Here is a 27993-nt window from a genome sequence, read left to right on the forward strand (position 1 = left end):
CTATTGTGATGTCACTGCGGAATGTATTGACTATTGTGATGTCACTAAGGCCTGCATTGTGATGTCATCGGTCTTGGGGTATATAATGTGGTGTTGGACTCAGACCTGTCACTCATCAGTTGGATGTGACCGGTAAGTACTCCATCATTATTGATCCCCATCCCCAGTCTATTTAACCTGTTATGTTAGATACCTTGAATTATTCCCTGGCCTCATTAGGTGTTACAATTACTATTAGTCAAGTATTAATATGTTATTAGTATTAATATATCAGTAGTATATAAAGAGTAACTTTTGACATGTCAGAGTGATATGTCAAAAGTTTTGATTCTGTGGCTCTCGCTGCTGACAACCCCGCTAATCACTGAAATGAAGGGGCTGCAGAGTTCGCATGAGGTCTTTGCCCCTTCGGCAGTCATTATTGTTTGTCGGCAATGCTCAAGAGATGAAGATGAGTGCATAGATGTCTATAGAAGTCTGTGTGTCCGTCATCAACTCCAGAGAAGAGCCAATAGGCAGTATAGACACCCGGATGGGCACAGTGCTGGGGTGTGCACTGCAGCCCTTTCATTTCAGCTATCAACAGGGGTCTCAGCAGTGGGACCCCCTCTGATCAAAACCTTTCACTTGCCACTCTAAGATGTTAAATGTTTTTAAAAAGTGCAGTCACTCCCTAATTATCAATATAGCAGCCTGTGCGACTTCTCCATAGGAAGAACACAGGATGTAAAGCACGGCAGTCTGCATTCTGTGATAGATTTGTAGGGTAGCAGCACTAAATCTTCATTACCTGTAACCCCGAGAACTTAGCATTATGCTCCACACTTGTAAAAGGGCATTCCAATAACTTTAATATCAATTTAATACAGGCCTGTAATTCCTTATATTAGTCCAGGTTCACCAAAAGTTATCATTATGCCTAGATAAATTAAGAAACATTGCCAGCAAGTTTAATGCATGTTTGATACAGGACTGTACAGATTCATCAAAAGTTACATTATATAGTGAAATTCAGAATTTAGTTTTCAACTAATATACAAAATATTTCAGGCCACTAAATGTTATATAGAAATCTATAAGCTGTAAAGGTTCTGGTTAACCAACCTGTAACTACAGTGATGTCACTCTGGCATGCATTGTCTATTGTGATGTCACTATGATCTGCATTGTCTATTGTGATGTCATCGGTCTTAGTATATAATGTTGTGTTGGGTTCAGACTTGTCACTCATCAGTTGGATGTGACCGGTAAGTCGGACTCTCACCAATAGTTATAGCTAGAAGCATTGTAATGTCACAGTAGTCTCATCACATGTAAAGTTTTCCTTTAGGTTTTCTTCATCTGTTGTTTTGATCTTCATTCTAGGTCTTTCTGTTGGTTTCAACACTGTATTTATTATTACTTTGTTGCTTTAACGGTTAGCGATTTGTCTTGCGTAGGAACTAGAGGTGATCAGTCCCATTTTACCGTGACTATCCCCTAGTCTTTTATAAAGGACACTAGTGCAGTACAGCACCCGGCAATCAGTCATCATGCCGTTTTGGAAGAAATCGAAAAAATATCAACTCCCTCAGATTTATAACAACAAAAATCTGAGCGGAGAAATCTACTCTCTGGATGACCCAAACATCGCTCTCCAGAAGTATACAGTCATCGATTGCGAGAAACATCTCCCGACTCGCAAACTGAAGGTTTACATTGCCACCTGGAATATGGAAGGCAGGGTGAGAAGAACTACACAATACTTATTACTGAGCCCCATAACCGTAGCGAGCTGTAGTTTGGTAAATTGGACCAGTAACCAAGTCTCTATGGATTGCAGTTGACTATCATATAATCAGGTCTTATCCCACCCCAAGCCAAAATCCTAGGCTCAAAACAGTTCCTACACCCACTGCAAACTATCAACCTACATCACTGCCCCTGATGCAAAGTCTGCAACCCCGGCCATAGTCTACCTCAGTATTGTACCGACTGCAGACAATCAATTCTCACTTTCTATGAAGTAATATTAAACTCCAAACTGAGCCGCTACAACTATTTGTATGTTATCTAGAAGATGATAATTTGGTTGGCACTTAGTTGTAACCATTATTAATTAAAATGTGTTTATATTGAGCAGAAGTTTCCAGAAAACGTAGAAGATCTGCTGCTGCCTTCCGATGACGATTATGGAAATGACATTTATGTTCTAGGAATACAAGAGGGATATCCCAACAGGTAAGTCTTCACATAAGTTATCCCCTATCCACAGGTTAGCACTCCATTCGCTTTCAATAAAACTGTGAAGATAGCCAAGCAGCACCCGGTCAGCTATTTCATCAGCCCTATTGAAATGAATGGAGCGCCGACCACGCATGCAGCCTTACAGTGACGAAACAGGGGAGACACGAGACCCTCGTCCCCAAGAGTGGTGGGGGTCAGAACTTGTATGGGAAAAACACATTCATTTGAATTCAAACAAGCAATTTTTTACTTGGACCGAAAGTCTGAGTTTCAAAAATTGCTGCTTGTCCTATTCTTGTCCGATTCTTGAATGAGAATAGTACATGTGACTGTCCAATACCCTGCACATCAGACAGCACACGGATGGAGTGTATACGTGTAGCCCAATGTAATCTGCATCCAACAATCTTGGGCACACCTCGCACTCAGCTGTGTGAATATGGCCCAAGTCTGCTGTTTGACTGCCGGACGAGCAACTCAATATCTTTCCCAGCGCCCCACAATTTTTGCTGTAGGGTCACTTCTGCATTATCTTAATGTACCTCAAGGGTTATACTGTAGAGCGTCTGACCGATGATTTGAGGCTCTTAATCTGATGTCATCTTTATTAATATCTGTATTTAAATTTGTGTTTTCTTGCAGACATGAATGGGAGCAAAAAATCCAGCAGACCCTCGGCCCCAATTACATCATGCACCATTCATCTGGGCATGGGGTCCTATATCTTACCATGTTTATACGAAGGGAATTGATCGGGTTTTGTTCAGGTATTTTCCTCTTTCTTTCATTTACAGGATTATGTGTCAAAGTGTCCTGTTAACTTTAGTTGAGTTAGTTGGAACATCTCATATACCCCTTGTAGAGTCTTGTACCCCCCACTGACCCATCTTCTTATGTTTAATTGCTTTATACAGAAGTCGAACATGCCCACGTAACAACTAGAAAATTCCACTACATAAAGACCAAAGGAGCGTTGGGTGTAGCGTTTAACATATTTGGCACATCATTCCTTTTCATCACAACACATCTTAGATGTAAGTATTTGGTACTAATGCATTACTATGTAAAGCACTACTGTTTGATGATAAACTTATAGGAGTATTCCCATCTTCAACACCAACTGCCAGAGATAGCTGCGTTCAAGCGCTCGGCAATCTGCGGTGGTCCTATTCACTTCATTAGGACTACCGGAGATCGCCAAGTGCTTGAACTCAGCTATCTCAAGTGGTCCCATTGAAGTAACTGGTGTGGTGGTGTGACTATATGGTCTCCTCATGTCAAAAATTTGAAACCTGCTGGTGACAAATTTTTTAGATGGGTAGGGGTTCCAACAATCACACCCTCACAGATTTAAAAGTTATCCCCTTGTCTGTGGATAGGGGTTTACTTGCCAAAATGAGAATACTGCTTTAATTACATTGGATGATGCAAACAGATCTGTGCTATGAGTGTTTTTGGTGCAGAGAATTCCAAGAAGCCACATTTACTAATATGCATATTTTTGCTTGCAGTTGGAGCAGTCCACAAAAGACTTCAGGACTACAAAATCATAACTGAACGCCTTCAACTGCCCCGAAAAATACAGACCAGAACCGACTTTAATGCCTGTGAGTGACTTATCTGCCTACCTGACTTATCGCTGTCAGTCTGATGCTTTCATGTAGACTAATTATGTGTCTTGTTTATATATTTTAACAGTTGACGTCACCACCCGTTTCGACCGTGTCTTTTGGTTTGGGGATTTAAATTTCCAACTCAAAGAAGAAAGAAGAACTGTTGAATCTCTTCTGCACAACATCAATGGAAGAGATATGTCCAGTCTAATACAGCATGACTCCCTAAATGAGGCCAAAAACAACGGCTCCATATTTAGAGGGTTTAGAGAACATGCAATTGAATTCCTCCCAACCTATAAATTTGATATTGGAACGGACAATTATGACACTTCGGAAAAGCAGAGAATTCCATCATATACGGATAGGGTGCTCTATAAAACCCCAAATGATGTAGGTGTGCAAGTCCTTAAATATGATTCTTGCCCCATTATTAAAACATCGGACCATCGACCCGTATATGGCATTTTTGAAGTTGGGCTCAGGCCTGGCACAGATGAGTAAGTATGGTTTTGTTGCATGATATTGGTGGGATCCTTTCATAACCCACCATTATGACTGGGGTGTTATAACCAAAGCTCAGACTTTAAGGCAGCTGGTTATACTCCTGGGTGGTTACCTCTAATATTATCATATGTCTTACATCAATATCTTTCTCACTACAGAATCCCCTTGGCTGGTGGAGACTTTGCCCGCAACATCTCTTTAGCGGGCAATAGGAGGAACTAAATATAAAGATCAAATATAGAGCTATTCAGGAGAAGACAGCAAGGTAGTGTATTCCTATATAATCCATGTTATATCGTTTAGTCTCAGATGACCCGTTGGGTGTTTGTATGTCTTTAGAATATCTCCATCACTAATTTTGATTCTCTATTAGGTCTTGTGACCAGGAAACAGGAATGTCCCATCAAACACAGTTTCCTCAATGATCTGTCTTCTCCCACAACCAAATATCAAACCACCTTTCATCAGAGCTTGAAAGATGACTAAAAGCTCTGATTCCAACCATCTGTAGATAGATGATATCTACATCTAATGGTCATCCGTCCCGCAGCACACCTTGCGAAGACAGCACTCCCTGTTATTGGAGTGTCCATTGTTGCTGATAGAAAGGTAATGTCCACTGGATGTATCTTCTCCTTATCTTGTAATACAACCCAGATGACCGATATCTAATGGGATTGTTCATTTCTCTCCTCAGAACAAGTCAGCGAATATTCATTCAAATATCAATGCCAAAAACAACCATTGGCAGAAAATACCATCATAATAGTCTTAGAGCAAGACTACAACATCAGTCATAGAAGACCTCAAAGTGGTTCCCAGGGCATCACTAGCAGCCAGAAGACCAGGCCCAGAAGAGGAGGAAACATCATCTCTTCTTGTGCCTCTGGGAAACCATATATTATACCTCTTCCCGAGGATCATGTATTATTTACCATCAACATTATGGGCAGCACGGTGGTCTTGGATCCAAACTGGACTAAAGTGGTTCCCAGGGCATCACTAGCAGCCAGAAGGCCATGCCCAGAAGAGGTGGAAACATCATCTCTTCTTGTGCCTCTGGGAAACCATATATTATACCTCTTCCTGAGGATCATGCATTATTTACCATCAACATTATGGGCAGCATGGTGGTTCTGGATCCAAACTGGACCAAAGACAACATCTACATGGAGTTTGTACTTTCTCTCCGTGCTTGCGTGGGTTTCCTCCGGGTACTCCGGTTTCCTCCCACACTCCAAAAAACATACAAATGTGTGCAGATCATGCATTATCATCATATTTTGTACCATCAATTTTTTTACCATCATATTTTGTAATCTGCAAACATTTTAAATAAATCTTTTAAAAATCTTAGAGAGTCACTGGTGTTCATTAAAGGGATCATTGTGCTTCTGCAGTTTTACAGCTACTGTGATAAGAAACGGGAGGATTCAGAGTCTCTCCAAGGCCAGGAGGGTAGCATCTCCATCGACTTGCTGTTTACTGTAACTTGTTAAACTCCAACTAACATCAGTAGTCTGGCACAGATACAACAAGATAGGGTGGTGCGACAGGGAGGATTCTCGGGGTATTCCGGACAATCCACAGTCCAAATTCTTTGTGTGATGCCACTCCTGGCAACCCTCTCTCCTACTTTATATCGGTAAACACTCATGCTTCTTGTGCCATTTCTCTTGCCAAGCAACGGTATTTTTCTCTCTCACTTAATACTTAGTGGTAGCATTGGCCCCAGGCCAAGCAGAAGGGAATCGTTCAGCTTTCTCCATTCTCTCCACACACAGACCGATTAGTTTCCATGGGGTTTACTCACTGACTTGCAGAACTCCTTGCACTAACTTCTGCTCATTTCCAACTGCCTTAGACTGCCTTGCATAGCATCCTTGCAAACACATATATAAAAATTGTCACATTACACACAAAGTGAAACATTTTCCAGACATAACCCAGACATTAACCCATTCAATCCAGCAGAGATGCAATACACTTGGCTCAAATCCATACCATGCATAAAATACTGACAAGACAATGGCACGAGACAGACATATAACATTATGGAGGGGCCCCACTAACTCTGGGCCACTACATTGGCTGTTCTATTCACCTGGTAGAATTTGTTTTTTGCAAACTTTATGACATCACTTTTAAAACAAGCAGCACACCTGCTGTCTTCTATGGTGCAGTTTTTTTTTATCTAGAAGACCCTGTGTGGGCTTTATTTTGTTTTCAGTGACACCCCTGTGCTACTATTGAACCCTCTGTACACTATCTTACCAATTCTAAAACTGCAACACAGGTTCACTAGACAGCGTGAACCTGTGTTGCAGATGGAGAATCGGCACATACTTATGTCAGTTCATTGTCCTCAATAACATCATGCGCATGCACAGAATCCCCATGTGCAGTGCAGGTGCAGTCTATCTGGAACACATGGCATCTCCAGCACCAGGCATCCCAACATCATGATGGTTGTATTGGAGCAAAGAACAGGGAAGAGAGTCTGGATGAGGTAGCGAATTGGAGGGTCAAATAGCAACCTGCATTCCATGTGGAAAGTGTGGAAAAGAAAATCTTTCAGGCTTGGACTCTCTAGGGAACAACATAAAGGTGCAGTTAGTTTCAACTAGAAGTCCCATATCTTATGATAGGATTACTTTGCATTGATCCTGTACATATGTAGCATTCCTTAACATGACTGGCACATCGCGATAACTCAATTTACAGCACTGTGGTACATCTGAGAAATTTTCTAATTTCACCCTTCAGATCTGCATTCCTCTGCCGCCTCCTTACAATGTTCTGTCATATTTTGCCTTCACCACGTCCTCAGGCAATTTTGCCCCATGTCATAGAATGGTAGAGTTCGAAGGGACCTCCAGTTTGTCCTGCTTAATCAAACTATGGTATACACCTGACAAGTGTGATAGATTCTGGCTTTGGCTCATAATTCCCAGTCACTGTTACAAAGCTTGTTAAAAGGTCTGACATTGACTTGTAGGAATGATGCCTTCCAATAGATGGCGCTGTAGAGGCATTGTTCCATCTTCTTATTTGCATATTTCCCAGAGGAGCATGGATGGCCTTGCAAATCTTCTCACCCACTTTCTAGGTGCTCTCCCTAAGGAGAAACAATACGCTTCATTACCCACGAACACTATTAGTAATATTATCCCATTCCACAATATACATTTCCGTGGGAAGGCCTGAAAACAAGGTTTGTAGAGGACAAACAATAATTAATTATTTTTTATTTCCCCTTCTGTGATACCAGCCTTTAATTCAGGCAACACAAAGTCAGACCAGTCATGTTGTATCCCGTGGGGTGAGACAGTGCAGTGGTGGAGATCGCACCATATGATGATGTTTAACCCATTAGAGACCACAATACACCTTTTCACAGACCTCACTAATGGGCTTTAAACCTGCACATACATCTTTTGAATGTAGTGGCTTTGCTGAATACTGACCGACGCGCCCCTGCTCTAACAGCCAGGAGAGGAGAAAAACATGCGAACCTTGTAGAGCAAAAAATTCTCTTCCAAATAGAACAAAAATGAAAAAAAATAAAAATGGAGTACATTCCGATTTTCGCCTTTGAAAAAGGGAAAAATTTGCAAAAAAGTGTTTTTTTGCCATTTTTGACTCATTGTATCTTAAGAGCTATGCATCCTTTTGGGTCCATAATGTGAATAATGAGAAACATTTCTATGGAGTACACATTGATAAATCCATAGCGTAGTTGGATTGCATTGATTATGAGTTATTACTGCTTAAAATATGAGGTATTTTGCGCAATAGAATTTTTCAGCTACTTTAACATGCAATGGTGGCAGAATGATGATAAGAGTGGCAGTCTGAGGAGCTTAGCTGGATTCAGCACCAAAAGTTCTCCTAGTGTGTGAAGTTTCATTGCTCTAGAGTCATTGGAACTGGCTTGGGAATGGATTGAAATCGCCCCTTTAATCACATGCCAACCGCCTAGATTAAGACCTGTAGGCTGTAATCACATGACAACCCCCTAGATTAAGACCTGTAGGCTGTAATCACATGACAACCCCCTAGATTAAGACCTGTATCTTGTGAACCAAAGCACTTTGAAGCCTAATATTCTGGCTATCTTAGTTTAGGGTCACGGTCTATCTTTGTGCAAAGTTTCATTGAAATCTGAGATGGCTGACCGGGAGCGTTGGTTGAACTGACACGGAGGGACCCTGTTGGCCTACATGTTTCACTTTATGTGGTAATAACTTTGAAATACCATTACTTATAAGTGATTCTGAAGTAGATTTTGGTGGCATAATTTAGTTTATATCAGTGGTATTTTGTCTGGTACGATTAACATTTACCATATGTCCGCGTTATGTCCGCGTTACTTTACAACTTTCCTATTTATGAGATGAGCTGCCTGACTTCAGAGAGGGGGAGGGCACAACCGTGCTTTGTTTGCTGCGACTGGCTGCCACAGTCATCATATGCCAGGAGGAACCATGCCAGTTGGTCCACTGGCAAAACTCTGTGATCTGAGCGATCATTAGACTCTCAGATCTAAATAGAGAACACAGTAACCAAGTGGCACAAAAAGTGGGATACTTGTTATTTTCTGTCCTAAATTCTACCATATGCATTATGGAAATGAGGGCCTCCACCCATATCAACCAAGAAGGGGAGTAGACGATTTCCATAACTTGCGATAATCTGCCGCGCGGCAAGGATAGAGTAGAAGGTTTTTCTTAATTTTAGACACAGGGCCGGGAAACGTAGATAGCAAGGCCAACTCAGGAGCCATAACACATAGCAAAATAAACATACGTCCTTCCATAAGGGGGCGTTTCCACCAAATATAGAGCATTGTGCCTGAAGAAGGCCTCCAGCAGAGGTTGAAACCTAAGGGTGTTTTGATACACACCGGAATATTGTGCAAGACACTGCAGAATAATCCACTGTCAAAATGTGTATTTTGCAACAGAATTGCCAAAAGAACTGAGTCAATTTCAAATCGGCATCAAAATCATATGGGATTTACAGGACCAGTTACAAAAGAACGATTAGAAAATTCCTAAATATTGTGATTTCATGCTAATCTAAAATATTTGATAATCTGGAAAGGATCTGGTCTCTGTGATGTCGCTAAAATGAATTTCCCCATCTACAGTGAGATTCAGTCCCATTTGGGAACAGGCACAGTAAATACACGGCACATATACGGGGGGGGGGGGCAGTCATGTTACCGTCGGGATTCCCTGCTATGGCAGAGCTGCAGGGTCATACTAGACCCTAGCCTGCTTTCCCAGTGACTAATATCACTGCAGGGGATGTTTTCCTCTGTAACTGGTGCCAGGATTACAGAATTCTTACTGAAGTATTAATATACCTGCCAGATTTGTGCTTTCATTTGCAACATCCAATTTTGGAATAAGAGCTGAAGTGTGACTGGCTGCCACATGCAACGATACAGTAAGACCCAAAGCTTAAATACCTGTTTAGCTGCGTGCTGAATTCTTTCTCGTCCGTCCAACCTTCATCTTTCTGATCACTCCATGACAACCTGGTGGCATCCAGAAGACCAATTCTTGCATTTGGCCACAGGAACAAAAAATTTGGCTCATATGATCTCCCGCACTGTAAAAAAAGTTGAAAAATCAAAAAGTTTTATCAAACTGCATACAGCGAGCAGTTCTGGGATTGTTTAAAGGGCTTTGCTGGGACAAAACTATTGATGACCAATCCTCAGGATAGGTCATTAATAGTTGATCAGTATGGGTAAACCACTAGGAATCACCACTGATCAGCTAACTGAAGTGACAGCGGCATTTAGGTGTGCTCCACTGTCACTGCAGTCCATACCAGGCATTGCGCCATACATCGTAAGATGGCTGTGCCTAGTATTGCAGCTCAGTTCCAATCACTCACAGGCCATGTAACTAATGAATGGAACATCACAGGCCTGAGAAGGCGGCCCAGCACTCATTCAATCAACTGATGAGAGGAGCTCCTGAGTAGCGGACCCTGACGATCAACTATTGATGACCTATGGTGAGGATAGAACATCAATAGTAAAAGTCGAAGAAAAACTCTAACTTGAGCAGCCACAGCAAATGATGGCAAGTTACTTGGTGAAGACATTTTAAAAGGGATGTCAAGGATAAAAAATAAATAATCGGTCGGCTTTTTAGCAGAAACAGCACTACTACTGACTATGGGCTTTGGCCAGTACTGCAGCTCAGACTCAGTCACTGAAAGAGTCTGAGCAGTAATACCAGATCGCTCATAGACAAGACTGGCACCGTTTCTAGGATCAAAAAAGGAGACTCTTTTTCCTAATCTTGGAAACCCTTTTAAAAGATACACTAAACCTAGAAAGAAATGAGAAAAATCATGTTTTGGGCAGCTGCTAATAAGGGAACGCAATTTAGTTTGAGGGAAAGGCTTAGACCCCATTTACACTGACAGATGATCGCTCAAACGATAGTTTGAGTGAGAGTTTTGAGCGATCATCTTTGCATAGTCTATAGTAGCTAAGTAGCTACTTAAGAGCCATACAGGCGGAGCGGGACACCTCCACTAACGTTTGGCGAAGAATACAGCTGTTCCGCATAAGCTGTGAACTACCAGCGGGACAGAATCGCCAGGAAAGAATCTTATCGGCGCTGCCGACTGTGATAACAGCCTGCACCGCTGACAACAGTTCATCGCTCAAATCACGAAAACTAGAACTGAGCGATGAACGACTCGTACACGAAAACTGCGCGATGTCCGTGCATTTGGACACAACGGTTATCGCTCAAAAGACAGCTTTGAGGGGTGCAGCTGACCATTCAATAAAATAATACATCCCTCGGCTCCCTGTCACCTCACCAAACAGCACCATAACAGTTTATGTTCCCATCCGGTGGTGACAGAGTTCATTTAAATGTAAAGATAGAAATAATGCCCTGTAGTTTTTCATACCATGGCAAATCTCTCTCCACCAAGGGAACCCCCAATCACAACCGTAATTTTGGGAACCGTGGCACAAGCTACAGCAGCGATCATGGAGGCCTGAGCTTTTAATCTGTTTGTAAGCTGTTCTGCCTGTAAAACAAAAGGGTTATAGATTTAATAGGGAAATGTTCTGAGGAATATAAAGAGTGGGTTTTTACCACATGTCTAACTAAGACCTCACCTTTGACACACTTGGAGGTAAGAGACTCTGAGAAGTTGTGTTCTGGAGAAACAGTAGAGGAATATTGCGCTGGTTGCAGAGCTGTACAAAATGGCTTCCTTTCAGAGAGGCATCATGGGTCAGGTCTCCATTACTAGCCACAATTCCTACCAAGTTACTGAAAGTGAAAACCAACTGTGCAGAACCCATATATTGCAAACCTGAAAACAATAAGGTATTAACAAAAGAAATATTGCATCCAGCCCCTACGTACAAGAATAGAACCACTATAACACTGCCCCCTACGTACAAGAATAGAACCACTATAATACTGCCCCCTACGTACAAGAATAGAACCACTATAATACTGCCCCCTACGTACAAGAATAGAACTACTATAATACTGCCCCCTACGTACAAGAATAGAACCACTATAATACTGCCCCCTACGTACAAGAATAGAACCACTATAACACTGCCCCCTACGTACAAGAATATAACTACTATAATACTGCTCCTATATACAAGAATAGAACCACTATAATACTGCCCCCTATGTACAAGAATAGAACCACTATAATACTGCCCCCTATGTACAAGAATATAACTACTATAATACTGCCCACTATGTACAAGAATAGAACCACTATAATACTGCCCCCTATGTACAAGAATATAACTACTATAATACTGCTCCTATATACAAGAATAGAACCACTATAATACTGCCCCCTATGTACAAGAATAGAACCACTATAATACTGCCCCCTATGTACAAGAATAGGACCACTATAATACTGCCCCCTATGTACAAGAATATAACTACTATAATACTGCCCCTTATGTACAAGAATATAACTACTATAATACTGCCCCCTACGTACAAGAATAGAACTACTATAATACTGCCTCCTATGTACAAGAATATAACTACTATAATACTGCTCCTATGTACAAGAATATAACTACTGAAATACTGCCTCCTATGTACATGAATATAACTACTATAATACTGCCTCTTATGTACAAGAATATAACTACTATAATACTGCCCCCTATGTACAAGAATATAACTACTATAATACTGCCCCCTATGTACAAGAATAGAACCACTATAACACTGCCCCCTACGTACAAGAATAGAACCACTATAATACTGCCCCCTACGTACAAGAATAGAACCACTATAATACTGCCCCCTATGTACAAGAGTAGAACTACTATAATACTGCCCCCTACGTACAAGAATATAACTACTATAATACTGCCTCCTATGTACAAGAATATAACTACTATAATACTGCCTCCTATGTACAAGAATATAACTACTATAATACTGCCCCCTATGGACAAGAATATAACTACTATAATACTGCCCCCTATGTACAAGAATATAACTACTATAATACTGCCCCCTATGTACAAGAATATAACCATATAATTCCATAGTCAGCTTTGAATTGTAGGAACCTGCTGCCATCTACCAGTCGGCTGAGAATCTGCAGGCAAAATATCAATGGATAACAAGTGGGTTATGCAGCCATGTAAATAGTCACTAGTAAATACAGCATACAACTTCCTCCATCATGGCAATCTGCGGCGGAGGGCAAAAAGTGTTCAAATGCACAGTAACCGTTCAGTTTCCACATGAGCCAATGACTGAACGACCAATGAGAATAGCGCACTTGTTCAGTTTCGGCCGGCATATAAATCAACACTGGCTTCTCGTTGTGTTTTCTGACTGTTCAGTATTTCACATAAGAGTATGAAACACCGAGCGAGAAGCTCACAATTCCCGATGATGATCTGCCCGTCTGGACAGGCTGCATGAACGCAAACAAGTTGGTGATGATGTCATTACACCAAAGGGGTTTCCTTTCTCTTAAACAACTAGTGACCCATCAATAGAATGGGTTATCAACAGCAGTTCAGCAAGCGTCTGCCAACCAGGACCCCAGACGATCAGTTTTTAACCTAGCCAGTTGTCACCCTGTATGGTGCAAGAAGCAAACAGCGCTATACACTGTGCAGTGGCCCGGCGTGGTAGTGCAGACATAGCTCCCTAGTCAGTTATCATAATGCTGACAGGTAAACCCCCTAACAGACCAGATCCCATATGGCACTGCAAGGTCATAAAAACATTAATTTTTTTAACCTGCAGTACAGACAACTCACAAGTGGAGTTTGCATGTGAATGGAGTATATATGACATCATTACTCAGTACTATATGTAGATTTATCCTGTAACTGTTTAACCCTTTACTTTCTCAGTCGCCTTATAGGGGGGCACAGGAACCATGAGCGTCCATCCCGAGCCAGCACTTAATCCCAAGGCTAGCCCCCACACTTGTGGTTATGTTCCCCAATGAAGGTTACAAAAAAGAGATTTTACAGTAAACACAAAAATCGCCTTTTTAGGGCCCATGGCCCCGGGGTTATCTATCTTGTTACTCACCAGTTTAACATCCAGAGTGTGCCTGTAATCTCGGGGCGCCAGTCCCACTAACTCTTCAGTGTTGTATAGAGGATCCTCAAACTGTGCTGCGCCCTCCGGTTCTGGGTCAAAATTTAAGGTGGAAATAAATCATATGGACGCGGCTGTACGCTTCAGGCTCGGTGGGCGCAAAATGATCAACACAACCGCTGACTCTGGGCAGAGATGGGAGACGCAATACTTAAGACATGGGAACTAATGGCCATCGGTATTCCAACATCACCCTCTTCTGTTTATAGGGTTATAGAGCAGCCACACTCACAGTCGCCATTTATATTAGTGAGCCATGCATCAGAAAGATAGCAACATTCAGTATGAAGGGAGTCGCACAAAGTATAAAGCGTTTTCACCTGTAATGCATCTTCGCTCCCCCCAGGTCTTCTGCAGTGACATCTTCTCCAGTAGCAGCTTTAAGTAGTGGGGGTCCAGCTAAGAATATAGTCCCAATCCGGTCTACGATAATTGCCTCTTCTGTCATTGTTGGGATGTAAGCGCCCCCTGCTGTACAGGAGCCACACACCACAGCCACCTGCAGCACATCCCACATCATAGGAGAATGGTATAAAGAAAGACCAGTTATATAGAGATTTAGATGCACGCGATTTAGTGATTATATAGAATTTGAAAGGGATTGGTGGTCCCTGATCTCCCCTAATGTTAGGGACATTATGAGGATCTGTACATGATGTGCTGCTCGTACCTGAGGGATCTTTAGAGCGGACATTATAGCTTCATTATAGAAGGTCTTCCCACCGTGCTTCTTGTCGGGGAACAGCTGAGCCTGAGGACGGAAGACAGCAAGTATATATTTTATTAGTTATACACACCTTAAGGCGTTAACATATGTTAATCATTAGAAAAAAATGGATTATACCTACCTGATAATCAGGTTTCCAGTAGTCTCCACGACAGCACCAATTGAGATTGCCTCCTCCTGATAGGACAGGAACAAACTGAGAGGTTAAAAGCTTCCCTCTTCCCCACTTTCCTCAGTGGATTCTAACGAATTGCCGGGGTAGGAGCTCAACTTAAATTTTTTTTTTTTAATAAACTTATATATTATATATATATATATATATATATATGTTTCTTTATATTATATAGTTTCTTTTCTATCAATTTAGGGAGGGAAGGTACAGGTGCTGTCGTGGAGACTACTGGAAACCTGATTATCAGGTAGGTATAATCCATTTTTTCCCCCAGTCGTCTCCACGACAGCACCAATTGAGACGTACCAACTAAAGTTTCCCTAGGGTGGGATTGCTGCCGAGAGGACTTTGCGGCCGAAGGCCCTGTCCTCGTCCTGCTGCACTTTTACCCTATAGTGTTTAACAAACATGTGGGGTTTCTTCCAGGCTGCGGCTTTGCATATCTGCTCGACCGAAGCTGAGCTATGCTCGGCCCATGAGGATGCTACTGCCCTTGTAGAATGGGCTTTAAGAGCTAAGGGGATTTCCTTCCCGAGGGCCTTATAGGACTCTGATGGCCAGGTGGATCCACCTGGCTATGGAGCTTTTTGCGGTTTTGCTCCCTTTATTTGGGCCACTGAACTGGATGAACAGGTTGTCGTCCCGCTTCCAGTGGCTTATCGCCTCTATGTAGCCTAGGACTGCTCTCCTAACGTCCAGGCAGTTGAGTGTTTTTTTCTTCCTCGTTTTTAGGTTTACTAAAATTTGAGGGGATTATTATGTCCTGGGACCTATGAAAATGTGATCCTACTTTTGGCATAAACGCCGGGTCCGTTTTAAGTACTAATTCGGTGGCCGAGATTTTCAGGAACGGGTGGCGAATGGACAAGGCCTACAGCTCGCTAGCCCGTCTTGCGGAGGTGATGGCTACTAAGAAAATGGTCTTAATAGTAAGCATTTTTATGGGTAGTGCTTCGATCGGCTCGAATGGTACCGTTGTCATGGCCCCTAGGGCCCAGTTAAGGTTCCAGTCTGGAAAAAGATTTATGGGCCCAGGCCGTAATCTAGTTGCTGCTGCTAGGAACCTGTTGACCCATCTGTTGTCTGAGAACTTTGTGTCACATCTGGCGCTAAGGGCTGTGACCTGGAACTTCAGGGTGCTTGGAGAGAGGCCCGTCTCTAGGCCCCTCTGCAAGAACTCCAAGATTAGAGGGATGTCCGGGATAGAATCCCCGCGATCCCTTCCCTGTCTCCATGAGGAGACCCTTCTCCAACTTTCTGGTAGATAAGGTGGGTAGTCTTTTTTCTGCTGGACATTAATGTTTCTACTCCTCTCTCTGAGAATCCCTTCTCTTTTGGTGAGGATACCTCAAGAGCCATGCTGTTAAGTGGAGCCTGTCTAGGCTCAGATGGCTCAGTGGGCCCTGCGATAGAAGACCTGTCCAGGTAGGGAAGATGACTGGGTCCTGGACGCTCAGTTGCTACAAGACCGAACCAGCTTCTTTTGGCCCAGAAGGGGGTCACCAGGATTAGTGTGCATACCTGGGTTCTGAAATATTGTAAGACTCTGGGGATTAACGGTATAGGGGGGAAGGCGTACACCAGCCCTTCTCCCCAGTCTTGGCCTAGGGCGTCTACTGCTGTCGGACGATCTCCTGGCCGGAGGGAGAAGAAATTGCTTACTTTGGCATTTTTCCCTGGTTGCGAACAGGTCCAATTGTGGGGTCCCCCACTGATTGATCAGGATTCTGAATGCTTTCAGGGAGAGAGACCGTTCTCCTGAGTCTATTTGCCTCCTGCTGAGAAAGGCCGCTTTTGGTTTAGCGTCCCCTTCAAGTGGGTTGCCGTGATCGCCCTGTGATTTGAGGACTGTTCTTTTGTTCTTTGAGGTCATGGGCCCTGAAAGAACTGGTTCCCCACGTGCGCTCCCCATCCCCAGGCGCTTGCATCCGTTGTGATGCGAGTGGCTGGGTTTTGTAGCCAATGAACCCCTCTCCGCGGGTTCTCTGGGGATGCCCACCAACGCAGGCATGTTTTCGCCGCGCTTGGAATGTACATTCTTGTCCCTAGAGAGGACCGCTTTTTGTCCCACGTGGATAGGACTGAGGCTTGCACGGCTCTGGTGTGAGCCTGGGCCCATGCCACTCCTGGAATGTCTGGAATCAAGCTTCCCAGGAGAGACCTGGCTTCCCGAATTGTGCATAATGGTCTCCGTAAAAAGGTTTTGACTAGCAGTCGGATTTTTTGCATTCTCTCCTCGGTTAGGCAGGAGCATTGCGATTCTGAGTCGAGCGTTATACCCAGAAACGTTTTCTGTTTGTCGGGATCTAGGCTGGGTTTTTCTCAGTTTATGATCCGTCCCAAGGATTGGGGAAGTTCTAGCACTATATCCTCAGGCTCTGGACTCTGCTATTATTTGGACCGACTTCTTCCTCAGGTAGGCGGCTACCTCCGCCATAATTTTGGTGAAGATTCTGGGTGCTGAGGAGATCCCGAAGTGCAGGCGTCTGCATTGATGGTGCTCTATTCCTTTGCCCATATCCACTGCGAGCCTTAGGTATTTCCGGGACCCCTCGTGGCTCGGTACGTGGAAATAAGCATCCTTTAAATCGATGGATGCCCTGTAGGCTCCTTTGGGAATCAACCTTATCGTTGAGGAGATGGACTCCATCTTGAATTTTCTGTATCTGATGCAGGTGTTCAGAGGTTTCAGGTTCACTATCATCCGCTGTTTCCCACAGGGTTTCCCTGCTAGGAAGAGCCTGGAATAATGGCCCTGGGTCTCCTCGTTTTGCGGTACGGGGGATATTGCATTTAGTTGTTGCAGGTCCCCAACGGTTTGCCTTAGTAGGTGTAACTGTTTGGAGCCTCCCGTGATAATGAATTTTCTTCTGGGGAGGGACACCAGTTCTATCCGGTATTCCTGCTGTAAGATCTTTGGGATCCATGGGCCTTCGGAAATCGTGGCCCCTTGATCCACAAAGCCCTCCAGCCTTCCCTCTACGGGGATGGCGTCAGGGTCTCTGATTTGGCTCCCCCTGGTGGGGGTAAAAGAGGATATTCCTTCCTCTGCCCCCCTTGGGGTAACTCCAGCAGCCTGTCTTGCCCCTGCCTCGGTAGGTCTCTGGCTGTTGCCTTGGGGCCCGGAAGAAGGTCTTCCCTCTCTGTGGCTTTTCTTCCGGGGTTTTTGGGGTGCATAGCTTATTTTTGACCACGATTTCAGCCATAACACTCTTCTGGCTGAGTTAGACCGGGCTGTAGCTGTCGCCGAGAGTTTGACAGTTTCGGCCGCGGCGTCCGCTAGGAAATTTGTTGCCATACGCAGGATCGGAAGGGAATTTAGGATCTGTTCCCTCGGCGTCTTATTGGTTAGGTGTAGCTGTAGCTGTTCTAGCCGTACCCCCAGAGTTCGCGCCACACAAGTGGCTGCGATCCCTGGCCTAAGTCTGTTTGCCGCTGCCTCCCATGATTTCTTTAGGAGGCCCTCAGCTTTGCGATCCATGGGATCTTTTAACTGTGCGGCGTCCTCCACTCTTTTTGGATTATTTTGGTGATATTCTTGTGGGCAGGGAAGGTATGCTTGCGCCTCTCCCCTAGTCCCCCAAATATCTCATCTTGTAGGGTACGTGGTTCTCTGGGCTCTTCCATTTTTAGTGTAGCCCTGACTGACTTAATCAATTCCATTAAGTCGTCCTGATGGAATAAGTATTTTTTGTAGTCCTCCTAATCTGAGGACTCCTCGGCCGCCTGTTCCTCTTGCTCCGACCGATGGAACTCTCTGAGTCGGAAGGCTCGTCAGGAACATACGCCCTTTTCTGGCGTTTCGCTGGCGGCGCCAGCTGTGACGTTAGGGCTGATCTACCTCTTCTTTCACCAGCTTCCTAACGTCCTCCTGATTCCTCTTTAACTAGCCTAGCTACGCATGCCTTGCATAGAGGCCTCTGGTACGTAGCTGGCAGTTTTATCCCGCAATCCGCGCATTTTCTGAGTTTTGTTCTGGGGGTGATGTCTTTTTATATCCCCCTGACAAATAAAGCATTTTCTTGTGGGTAAATATGCAATTTTCCATACACAATACACTGGATATTTGCATTGTATTTTTGCGGGTACATATGCAATTTTCCATACACAATACACTGGATATTTGCATTGTATTTTTGCGGGTACATATGCAATTTTCCATACACAATACACTGGATATTGCATTGTATTTTTGCGGGTACATATGCAATTTTCCATACACAATACACTGGATATTTGCATTGTATTTTTTGCGGGTAAATATGCAATTTTCCATACACAATACACTGGATAATTGCATTGTATTTTTTGCCGCACTGGCTACTTACGGCCGCTGAGGCTGAGGTTTCAGCTGTCTCTGGGGCTGGAGCACTCATTACTATACCAGTGCTGCAGACACCCTGCGACCTGTAGTGCTGGTTTGTTCTGGCTTCTCTCAGGTTCCTATTTTTTTTTTGCGCTCCTGCGCTAAGCCCAGCCCCCTCCGCTCCTGATGCAGATGCGATGACGTCATCGCGCTGGACACGTGACGCGGCGCCCCGCCCCCCGCCGTCGGAGGGCTTCCTGGAGCGCCGCGCTGTAACTTCTGCAGGGAGGACGAGGGGGACTGAGGCTCCCGCTTTGTACCCCCCATGGGCCGCCGCGGGAGGAACCTGGCCCGGGGGTTACCACCCCATGTGGCGTCCCGGGAGTCGTCTGGCTGGGAAGGGAGGACAGGGTGAGCCACTGCCTTCCGATCCGCCTGTAAGTAATCCTGGCTGGCTTCTCCACCAGCTCCTCTCAGAGATCCTGCCTCCTGGCAGGACAGGAAGACACTGAGGAAAGTGGGGAAGGGGGGGAGCTTTTAACCTCTCAGTTTGTTCCTGTCCTATCAGGAGGAGGCAATCTCAATTGGTGCTGTCGTGGAGACGACTGGGGGAAATAAGCCTATCATGAGTTCTTATAACTTTAAGGACATGTATCTCTATTGCTACGTCATTGGGAGTATATATGTGCCATGATGCTCTTAATAAATCAGAAGTGTACTGGTTTTGATACAAGCATTGCGTCAGTCTCAGTTACAATGACCAATTTGGAACAGGCAGTGAAGTTAGAGGGATCAGAGTGTTCCCATAACAACCCCTTGAGTGGCGGGTTTCCTACCACCCTGTCGTGCCCACCAGGGCAGGTTTTTTAAAATGGTCTAATCATTGAATTTCAACTAATTTTGCAGTTGCGTCTCAAGAGCCATAACTTTTTCATTTTTCCATTCACACAGCCATATGAGGGCTTGTTTTTTGCGGGACAAGTTGTGATTTTTTAAACAGGGGGGAGGAAAAAAAGAAATGGGGAAAAAAGAAAAAAAGGGTCCATGTCATTAAGGGGTTAAATAATGCATTAACTTCCTTCTCTGGGTCATTACGACGCATGGATACCACATGTGTGATTGTATTTTTGATTTATTTACAAAGTAAAGGGAGACAAGTGTTTTTATCATTTTTTTTATAATTTTTTAACTTTTTTATTTTTTTTTTGTCCCTTTAGGGGACTTCCACAGGGACCCATCAGGACCCCTGATCACATTCCGGGGGTCCGATGGTGACAGCCCTTTACATGCTGCAGTCACAGACTGCAGCATGTAAAGGGTTAACAGCAGAGATCGGAGGTTTTTTCTGATCTCTGCTGTAAGAGCTAGTACCTAGCTGTCCTCTGACAGCCAAACACCAAGCTCTCCCTGCCACAGAAACCATCGGCTTGCTTCTGACCTGTAAACAAAGCAGGAGATTGCCGACATATCGGCAATATCTTCTGCTGGTTTTTCAAAGCCCTTGCTTTGTTCTCTGTGGGTCTGTGCAGGCAGAGCACACTGTCACAGCTTGTGGCATTGTTCTCTGCAGCTCCCATAGTGATACATAGCCCGGAAGATTTCCGGGCTATGTTGCTATGAGCAGTGGAGCTCGTCCCGGAAATTTTCCGGGCGTGCCACTCAAGGGGTTAAAACTTACTTACATAAAACTATAATATGCTTTTAAGACTACAGATCCGTATGACCTCCGCTGATGATCTGCTATGGATTAGGAGGCAGTGCCAGACTAGTGGAAAAGATGGATTGGCGTATTATACTCTATATCAGCCTCGCTCACCTGGATGTTCTTCTATAACTACAGGGAAATGATGAGGCGGGACGTGATACCTGAAGAGGAAGAAAGGCGCCTCCGCTATCCACCAAGTACACCGTGGGCAGGTGGTTCTGTATGGCAATCTCCTGAGCTCGCAGCTGCTTCTTTACCGATATGGGATAAGCGGTTCCCCCTTTTACGGTGGTGTCATTTGCTATAAACATGCACCAAATCCCACAAATCTTCCCAATACCTTAAAGACACAGAGAACATAATAAAGACACAACTTACCTAACGTGCAAATTTGGATAATTCTCTGCAACAGAGATCTAATTTTTATTACAAACTAGCGTACCCGTCACGCGTTGCTGCGAAGACAGACATACATACATACTTCGTTTTTATATATCTAGATGACGGCAGCAGCGACCACTGAGGTTTTGTAGGCCGCTGCTTCCCCCTTGCAGGCTGAATAAAATAGCCGTTGGGTGGAACATCCAATTTATCCGGCTGCTGTGGCTTCTTGGGAAGATAGCCTAGTACATGTTTGCCCACTTCCAACTCCAATGGAGACTGACTGTAAATGGCTGGCGTGCTCTAGTATTTATGGTTTCAAGGTCTATCTATCTATCTATCTATCAATCTATCAGGGTTATTGCATACAGTCTATCTATCTATCTATCTATCTATCTATCTATCTATCTATCTATCAGGGTTATTGCATACAGTCTATCTATTTATCTATGACATCAGGAAATGAGAGAATTAGATTTTGTAGGCCGCTGCTTCCCCCTTGCGGGCTGAATAACTTGTGCGCTTCCAACTCCAATGGAGACTGACTGTAAATGGCTGGCGTGCTCTAGTATTTATGGTTCCAAGCTGTACGTGTCATTGCATACAGTCTGTCTATCTATCTATCTATCTATCTATCTATCTATCTATCTATCTATCTATCTATCTATCAGGGTTATTGCATACAGTCTATCTATCTATCTATCTATGACATCAGGAAATGAGAGAATTAGATTCCGTACGTAAAATTTGAACGCTAATTCTTTGGCGCTTTGAATTGAATAATCAAGTTGGGACCCATTAACTTTTCCTATTTATGACATAATCAATGCTCATGCCAAATTTCAAGTTTCTATGACATTGGGAAGTGAGAGAATTAAATTCCGTACATAAAATTTGGACGCTAATTCTTTTGCGCTTAGAATTGAATAATCGAGTTGGGATGAGACATAAGGCCTTGCCCATAAGCATTCCCCAACCTCCAAGAACTGAACCTACCTACCTGAATGAGATTTTGTAGGCCGCTGCTTCCCCCTTGCGGGCTGAATAAAATAGCCGTTGGGTGGAACATACAATTTATCCGGCTGCTGTGGCTTCTTAGGAAGATATCCTAGTACTTGTTTACCCACTTCCAACTCCAATGGTAATTGGCTGGCGTGCTCTAGTGGTTCCAAGCTGTACGTGTCATAATAGAGCCTTAATGACATCACAATGCAGCTTTATAGAACATGTTGGGGCATGTTCAAGGGCGTCCGATGTTGATGACATCAGTGATGACATCACAATAGCAGGTGGCTTACTTATTCGATCTACGTGGGGGGGGTCGTAATTTTCGACGACGCTCGCGCGCGCGCCATTTATCGTAGGATAGTTGTACTATGCCTATAATCTTCCCAGGAGTGTACTCAACAACTTCCCAAAGTTTCATGGCGATCGGATGAATGGTGTAGTAGCGCATAAAGGACAAACAGACAGACACGCAGACAGACAGACACGCACGCACGCAGACAGACATACATTCAATTTTATATATATAGATAACATGTCCCAGTCCCATATGTGGATCATGGGGGGGGGGGGGGGTGCACTACCTGGACCACTGCAGTCAGTTGGTATCATAGGGTAACAGCGAGAGTGACATCATTCAGTATTGAAGGGGTAATAAAACATTACATGGTGCCCATCAGAATCACTGAACCGCATACATGAAAGGCAGACCTGAGGGCATTTTATAAACCTTGCTTATTTGTCATGGAAATCCATCAACTGCCGGTGATCACAAGGGGCGCTGATGAGATTATATATGGAGCCCCAACCATCCGGTTAAGCAGTTAGATACTGGTACTGCTACTGACAGCAGCATCTGAGGGGGTAAAAGGCACAGATCAAAGTTATCTTGGACTATACAATTGCAACAATGTGTCAGCTGATATATAAAGCTCACACCCGCTGGCAAGAACATCAGTGTTGTAAATGTACAGCACATTGCGATAGCAGGCCCAATCTGTTATAGTAGAAACAGATTCTATTAGATGCCTTGTTTAAGGGGGCTTTCCAGGAAAATACTTTTGATAACCTATCTTGAAATTAGGTCATCACTAGTTGATCGGTTAGGGGCTGTCGCTCAGGACACCAGCTGATTGGGCACCAGTTGTCAGCGCTGCAATACATAGGGGTCAGAGCAGAAGCTGCCATTGAGTTTAATGAGAGCTAAGCCTGCAGTTACAAGCTGCAGCCACTACACAGGGATTGGAGCAGCAGCTTCTGCTCCGACCCTTTGTATCACAATGCTATCAGCAGGCGCCCGAACAACTGGGGTCCTGAGCAGCGGACCCGAGCCAATCAATAGAGTGAGATTAAAAGGTGCTGTCACGCACATGCACCACCGCTCCATTAATTTTCATGAGACTGCCAGATATAGGCAAGCACTTGAGCTTGACTATTTCCAGCAGTCCTACTGAAATGAATAGAGTGGAAGTGCACACATGCAACCACTGTTGTAGTCATTCATGACTGGTAAGGGTACCAACAGTTGGACCCCCACCAATCAGCTAGTTTGGGGGTAACTGCTGATTAATTTTGTGGGACAACCCAATTCACAAAGAGACATCCAAAGGCCCAGGCTATATGCTAATCAATGCCTTCCAGCTGAGTGACAGAAGGAAAATGTGCAATTAAGTTTGAAAGCATCACAAATGTCTGAAAGATAAACATGTGATCCCTCTTGGCCAATCAGCACAGGAGAATGAACATACATGGCAGCCTGGGGGATGTTCACTGGGCGAGGCACTTCTTACATGCACCACATTTTACAGTTTCCCCAAATTAAGGGAAAAAAATCCATCACATGACCATCAAATTGGAATACCGTAGAAATGCAGGAGTGATTGATGTGGATAGCTGGCGAGAACCCGTGCCGGAGCCGTAACAGCAGCCATATTGGTCCTTCTTTAACTTTCCTAGAAACAGACTTACACAGGAAACAAAGAAGACTTTTTATAAACTAAACAGAAGAGAACGATGGGAGAATTTCTGTGTACTGGGAGAAGTCATTGCACATTATTCATAGCCATAGACTCTCCTACCAGAAGTAAACTGCACACCGGAGCAGAAATCACAAGCAGTATCTAAATCTATAGGTTAATTCTTGTTGTTGTTGCTTTTGTTCTAATGACATGAGATACTTTCCATAGCATACGGCTACTAACATCCGATATACTTCAGCTGGTATTTCCTTCCATTCATCCTGCAAATGTCTGGCGAGTTCTCTCTAATAACATGCATCAGCTCGCCTATAATGGTGCAAGTAACATAGTCATTGGACAGCCGAGCAATGGAAGAACGTCCTATGGGGTAACAAATCATGCTACTCCATCTTCACATCAGATGGACATACCTGGGTGTGGAGGAGCCTGATGAAGGCTTTTTGCCCGAGTGTGTTGTGCCAACAGCTACAGCGATCCTCGGGGCTTGGACAAACAAAGATGGGCGAACCACTTCTCTGTCTACCTGATAGACTAATGATGTATACTAATGCACAGTGTGTAAGACACTACAACTGCTTTGATTGACCAGTGCTGTCCATGTGAGCAGTGCAGGTCAGCCGGAGCGGTATGTAGGGTGTTAGACTACCAATGCGTACTAATGGACAGTGTGCATCAGGTAGTCAGAGAGGCAGTGCGGCCATCTTTGTTTCTTCAGTCTTGGAGGGTTGCTTTAAGTACTCTAGAGGTTCCATTATAGTCTGGGGATGTTTTGCATTGCATGGTCTCGGTCCATTGGTTGTAGTGACAAGAACCACAAACATGGAGGTGGCCCTGACATTCTAGACAATGTGCTGCTGACAATGTGGTAATACTCTGGGAATAGTCAGCCATACTTCCAACAAGACAACACGCCTTGTCACTCTTTCAACTCTGTTTTACGTTGATTTGAGGATATGGATGTTCCACGATTGGACTGGCCTGCAGAGTCTGACCTGAACCTACTGAACATCCGAAACGTCGGGTCAGGAAATATGGACAGCATCTTCTTTGAGAGAACTCGTCAGATGTTTGCAGGATGAATGGAGGGAAAAACCAGCTAAAGTGCATCTAACGTTAGTAGAAAATATGCCATGGAGAGTATCCAATGTCATTAGGGCCAAAGGAGCCCCACTAAGTATTAACATATGAAAATAAATACTACTTTTGATTCTTACTCAGGTATCTACTTACTTTTGGTAAGAGAGTGTACTTGTTTCATCTTTTAGGTTCTCACCAGAAAGGCACCCGGCCGCTGGGACGTCACCATATGGCAGACTAAGTCCTGCAAATGGAGACAGTTCTAAGAAGGTCTCATCATCCAGAAGCCTCTTCAGTCGTTCCCGCACCAGCAGCTTTCTGTTCCTCTGTGTGTGTCGTAGAATCGCATTCTCACCTCCTCCCATTTTAACCTTTTCCAGTAATTCTGTGTATCTGGAGAAACAATCACAGTAAGAGACAGTGGAGTCTTAATCGTTGTATCATGGGAAGTTCTACAACTTTCTATTAGCATTTATGTTTAGATTCTTCACCATTTTGGAGATCTCAGCTTATCTGAGATATCTGATCATGGGTAAGCTCAAGGACAATTAAATGTCTGCTATGAAAATGTTCGGAGGGGTTAGCAGCCCAAATCCTGGAGGCGAGGGATGGACAGCAGCCCAACGAGGCGTTCACAGATCTGGGAAAGCTGGGTGATTGCAGGTCTTTACCTGACATGACGGTAAATTCTATTTTTTTTCCCTCCGTGGTTTTGCTATAGCATCGCTGACACATGCACATTATTATCCACGGTGACCCTTAAGGGACCTAATTATCGTTCCAATAATCACTTGAAACTGCGATTTTCGACAACAGTCATCAAATACACGCAGCCACCGACACAGCGGGAGATCGCTCAGTAGGCGCTTTGGTTTAGCTCACTGGAACTAAGCGACTCACAAGCGACTTCTCGCTCAGTATAAACAGGCAGTTGTTCAACTATGAAAGACTGCCTGTTCACTGTGAATAGAGGTGGGCGGCCGGAAGAGGTCTTTGGCGCACTCCGGCTCCTTTCATTGAACAACTATCACGCCTGTGTGAACGTATAGAAGCGACAGTCGTCCAACATAAGGGTAACGTAGTATGCAAGGCTGAAACAGACATTAAATGTCCATCCAGTTCGGTCTGTTTAGCCCCTTTTGTTGATCCAGAGGAAGGCACGAAAACGCCAATGAGGCACACGCCAATTTACCACATTCAGGGGTACCTTTACTCGCTGGGTTCAGCGGATTTGGAAGGTTTATTCCAGGGACAGATACTTCAGTTCTGTCGCATTAAAGGGACTCTTACTACTCTGAAGGTCTCATGCGCTAAGGAGCGTTTTCACCGCATATCACCAGGTATCGAACGTGCGTTGCACGGACGCGTGATGAATAGGGTCAATGAAAGACAATGGACTGTGGAGACTGCATATCAATACACAAGTAGTAAATGGCGCATGCTTTATTTCTATTTATTGCCTTCGTACGCAGCGCGAGCCCCATACATTTGTATGGCCACCGTATTCTTTTGCAACGTTATTATGCACAATACATCGCATACGGGCGGCGGTACATACACATCCGCACTATGAGACAGAGAGGGGAGATAAAAATGAAAAAAATGTCGCACTGCGCATGACCGCGTGCGTGAAATACGCTTGTCATGCGCAGTGCACTCGCTGCCATGCTCTCCACCAGCTCATGAGTCCAGTAAAAGACCACGTGACTCATGCGGCGTTTTACGCATACAGTTGGGTGAATCAGCCCTTACAATAGCTACAACGCGAATGAGATTTTTAAAATCTCGTTCTGTGGAGAAAATCTGTACAAAATCCGTGCGGGAATGGCTTTGCGGAATTTAAATTTGCAGCGTGTCAATAAGCTGCAGAGGATTCCACCTCTTCAAATGAGGGGGGGTGAACTGCACACCAAAAAAAAACAGATTTTGCACCGTGGATCCGCTGCAGAGATTCCATTGTACATTCAGTCCCATGTGGACATACGCCAAGGCCGGCTTCATCTAAGAGTCTGCGCAATTGCACGCGCCTCGGCGCAATGTAGGCTTTTTTGCGCGTGTATCAGTGTATATTTCTGTACTTCTTTTTCCCGCAGGACATGTTTATTCGCGCCCGGGACATTGGTGCACCCCCATTGACTTCTACGGAGCAAATGGCGTTATGGGGGTGCAGTTTATTGCTGTCTGTAACGAACAAGAGCACAAAACATGTCATCACCCAGCTTTCCCAGAGTCCAGAACCACAGAGCAGCCAGCTGTAACCCCTTGGAGGCAGGAATTGGGGCACCCCCTGGAACGGCGCTCATCGCTGGGCACCCAGCTATTCCATAATCGGATATCACTGAATCAAAGGAAGAAGGAGTTATGAGTTAGTTATAAGTTCCCCCATTGGGGGAGGGGGGGGCTGCACCCCTGACTCACCTGTGTCTGCACCCCTCACTGCTCCTACTGTTGGCTTCATATACATGTCTATGGAGGGGCAGCACATCCCCCGGGAGGACAGGGAAGGCTGCAGCCTGACTACTGAGCAGGGAGCACTGGGGGCTGCAGAGGGCAGGCTGCCACCGTCCCAGCACATATGACCCAAGTCTATGGAGCCTCACTGCAGCCATGGCCAACAGCTGCACAACTGG

General features: G+C 44.4%; 2 protein-coding genes across 3 annotated transcripts in view; both read right to left on the reverse strand.

Annotated features, from left to right (window-relative positions):
* Positions 1-14104, reverse strand: part of LOC136621850 (uncharacterized) — a 30546-nt gene extending 16442 nt beyond the window's left edge. The window contains exons 1-5 of one of the 2 annotated variants that reach the window (XM_066597642.1): positions 13943-14086; positions 11509-11665; positions 11295-11417; positions 9823-9965; positions 4456-7464 (exon numbers count right to left, since the gene is read on the reverse strand). In XM_066597642.1, the coding sequence (XP_066453739.1) occupies positions 7452-7464; positions 9823-9965; positions 11295-11417; positions 11509-11665; positions 13943-13953 (447 nt within the window). In that variant the 5' untranslated portion in view covers positions 13954-14086 and the 3' untranslated portion in view covers positions 4456-7451. Of the gene's footprint in view, positions 1-4455; positions 7465-9822; positions 9966-11294; positions 11418-11508; positions 11666-13942 lie in introns of those variants that run through there. The other variant, XM_066597641.1, reaches the window with a different exon arrangement.
* A 223-nt stretch (positions 14105-14327) lies between these two features.
* LOC136620315 (methylcrotonoyl-CoA carboxylase beta chain, mitochondrial-like) lies at positions 14328-27989 on the reverse strand. The gene is made up of 5 exons (XM_066595014.1): positions 27782-27989; positions 25560-25756; positions 21083-21261; positions 14682-14762; positions 14328-14510 (listed from the first exon to the last, which is right to left on the reverse strand). The coding sequence occupies exons 1-5, from the start codon at positions 27970-27972 to the stop codon at positions 14328-14330; spliced, it is 831 nt and encodes a 276-aa protein (XP_066451111.1). The 5' UTR covers positions 27973-27989.
* Positions 27990-27993: the final 4 nt, after the last annotated feature.

This window comes from Eleutherodactylus coqui, chromosome 3, assembly GCF_035609145.1.
Source record: "Eleutherodactylus coqui strain aEleCoq1 chromosome 3, aEleCoq1.hap1, whole genome shotgun sequence".
Classification (NCBI taxonomy): domain Eukaryota; kingdom Metazoa; phylum Chordata; class Amphibia; order Anura; family Eleutherodactylidae; genus Eleutherodactylus; species Eleutherodactylus coqui.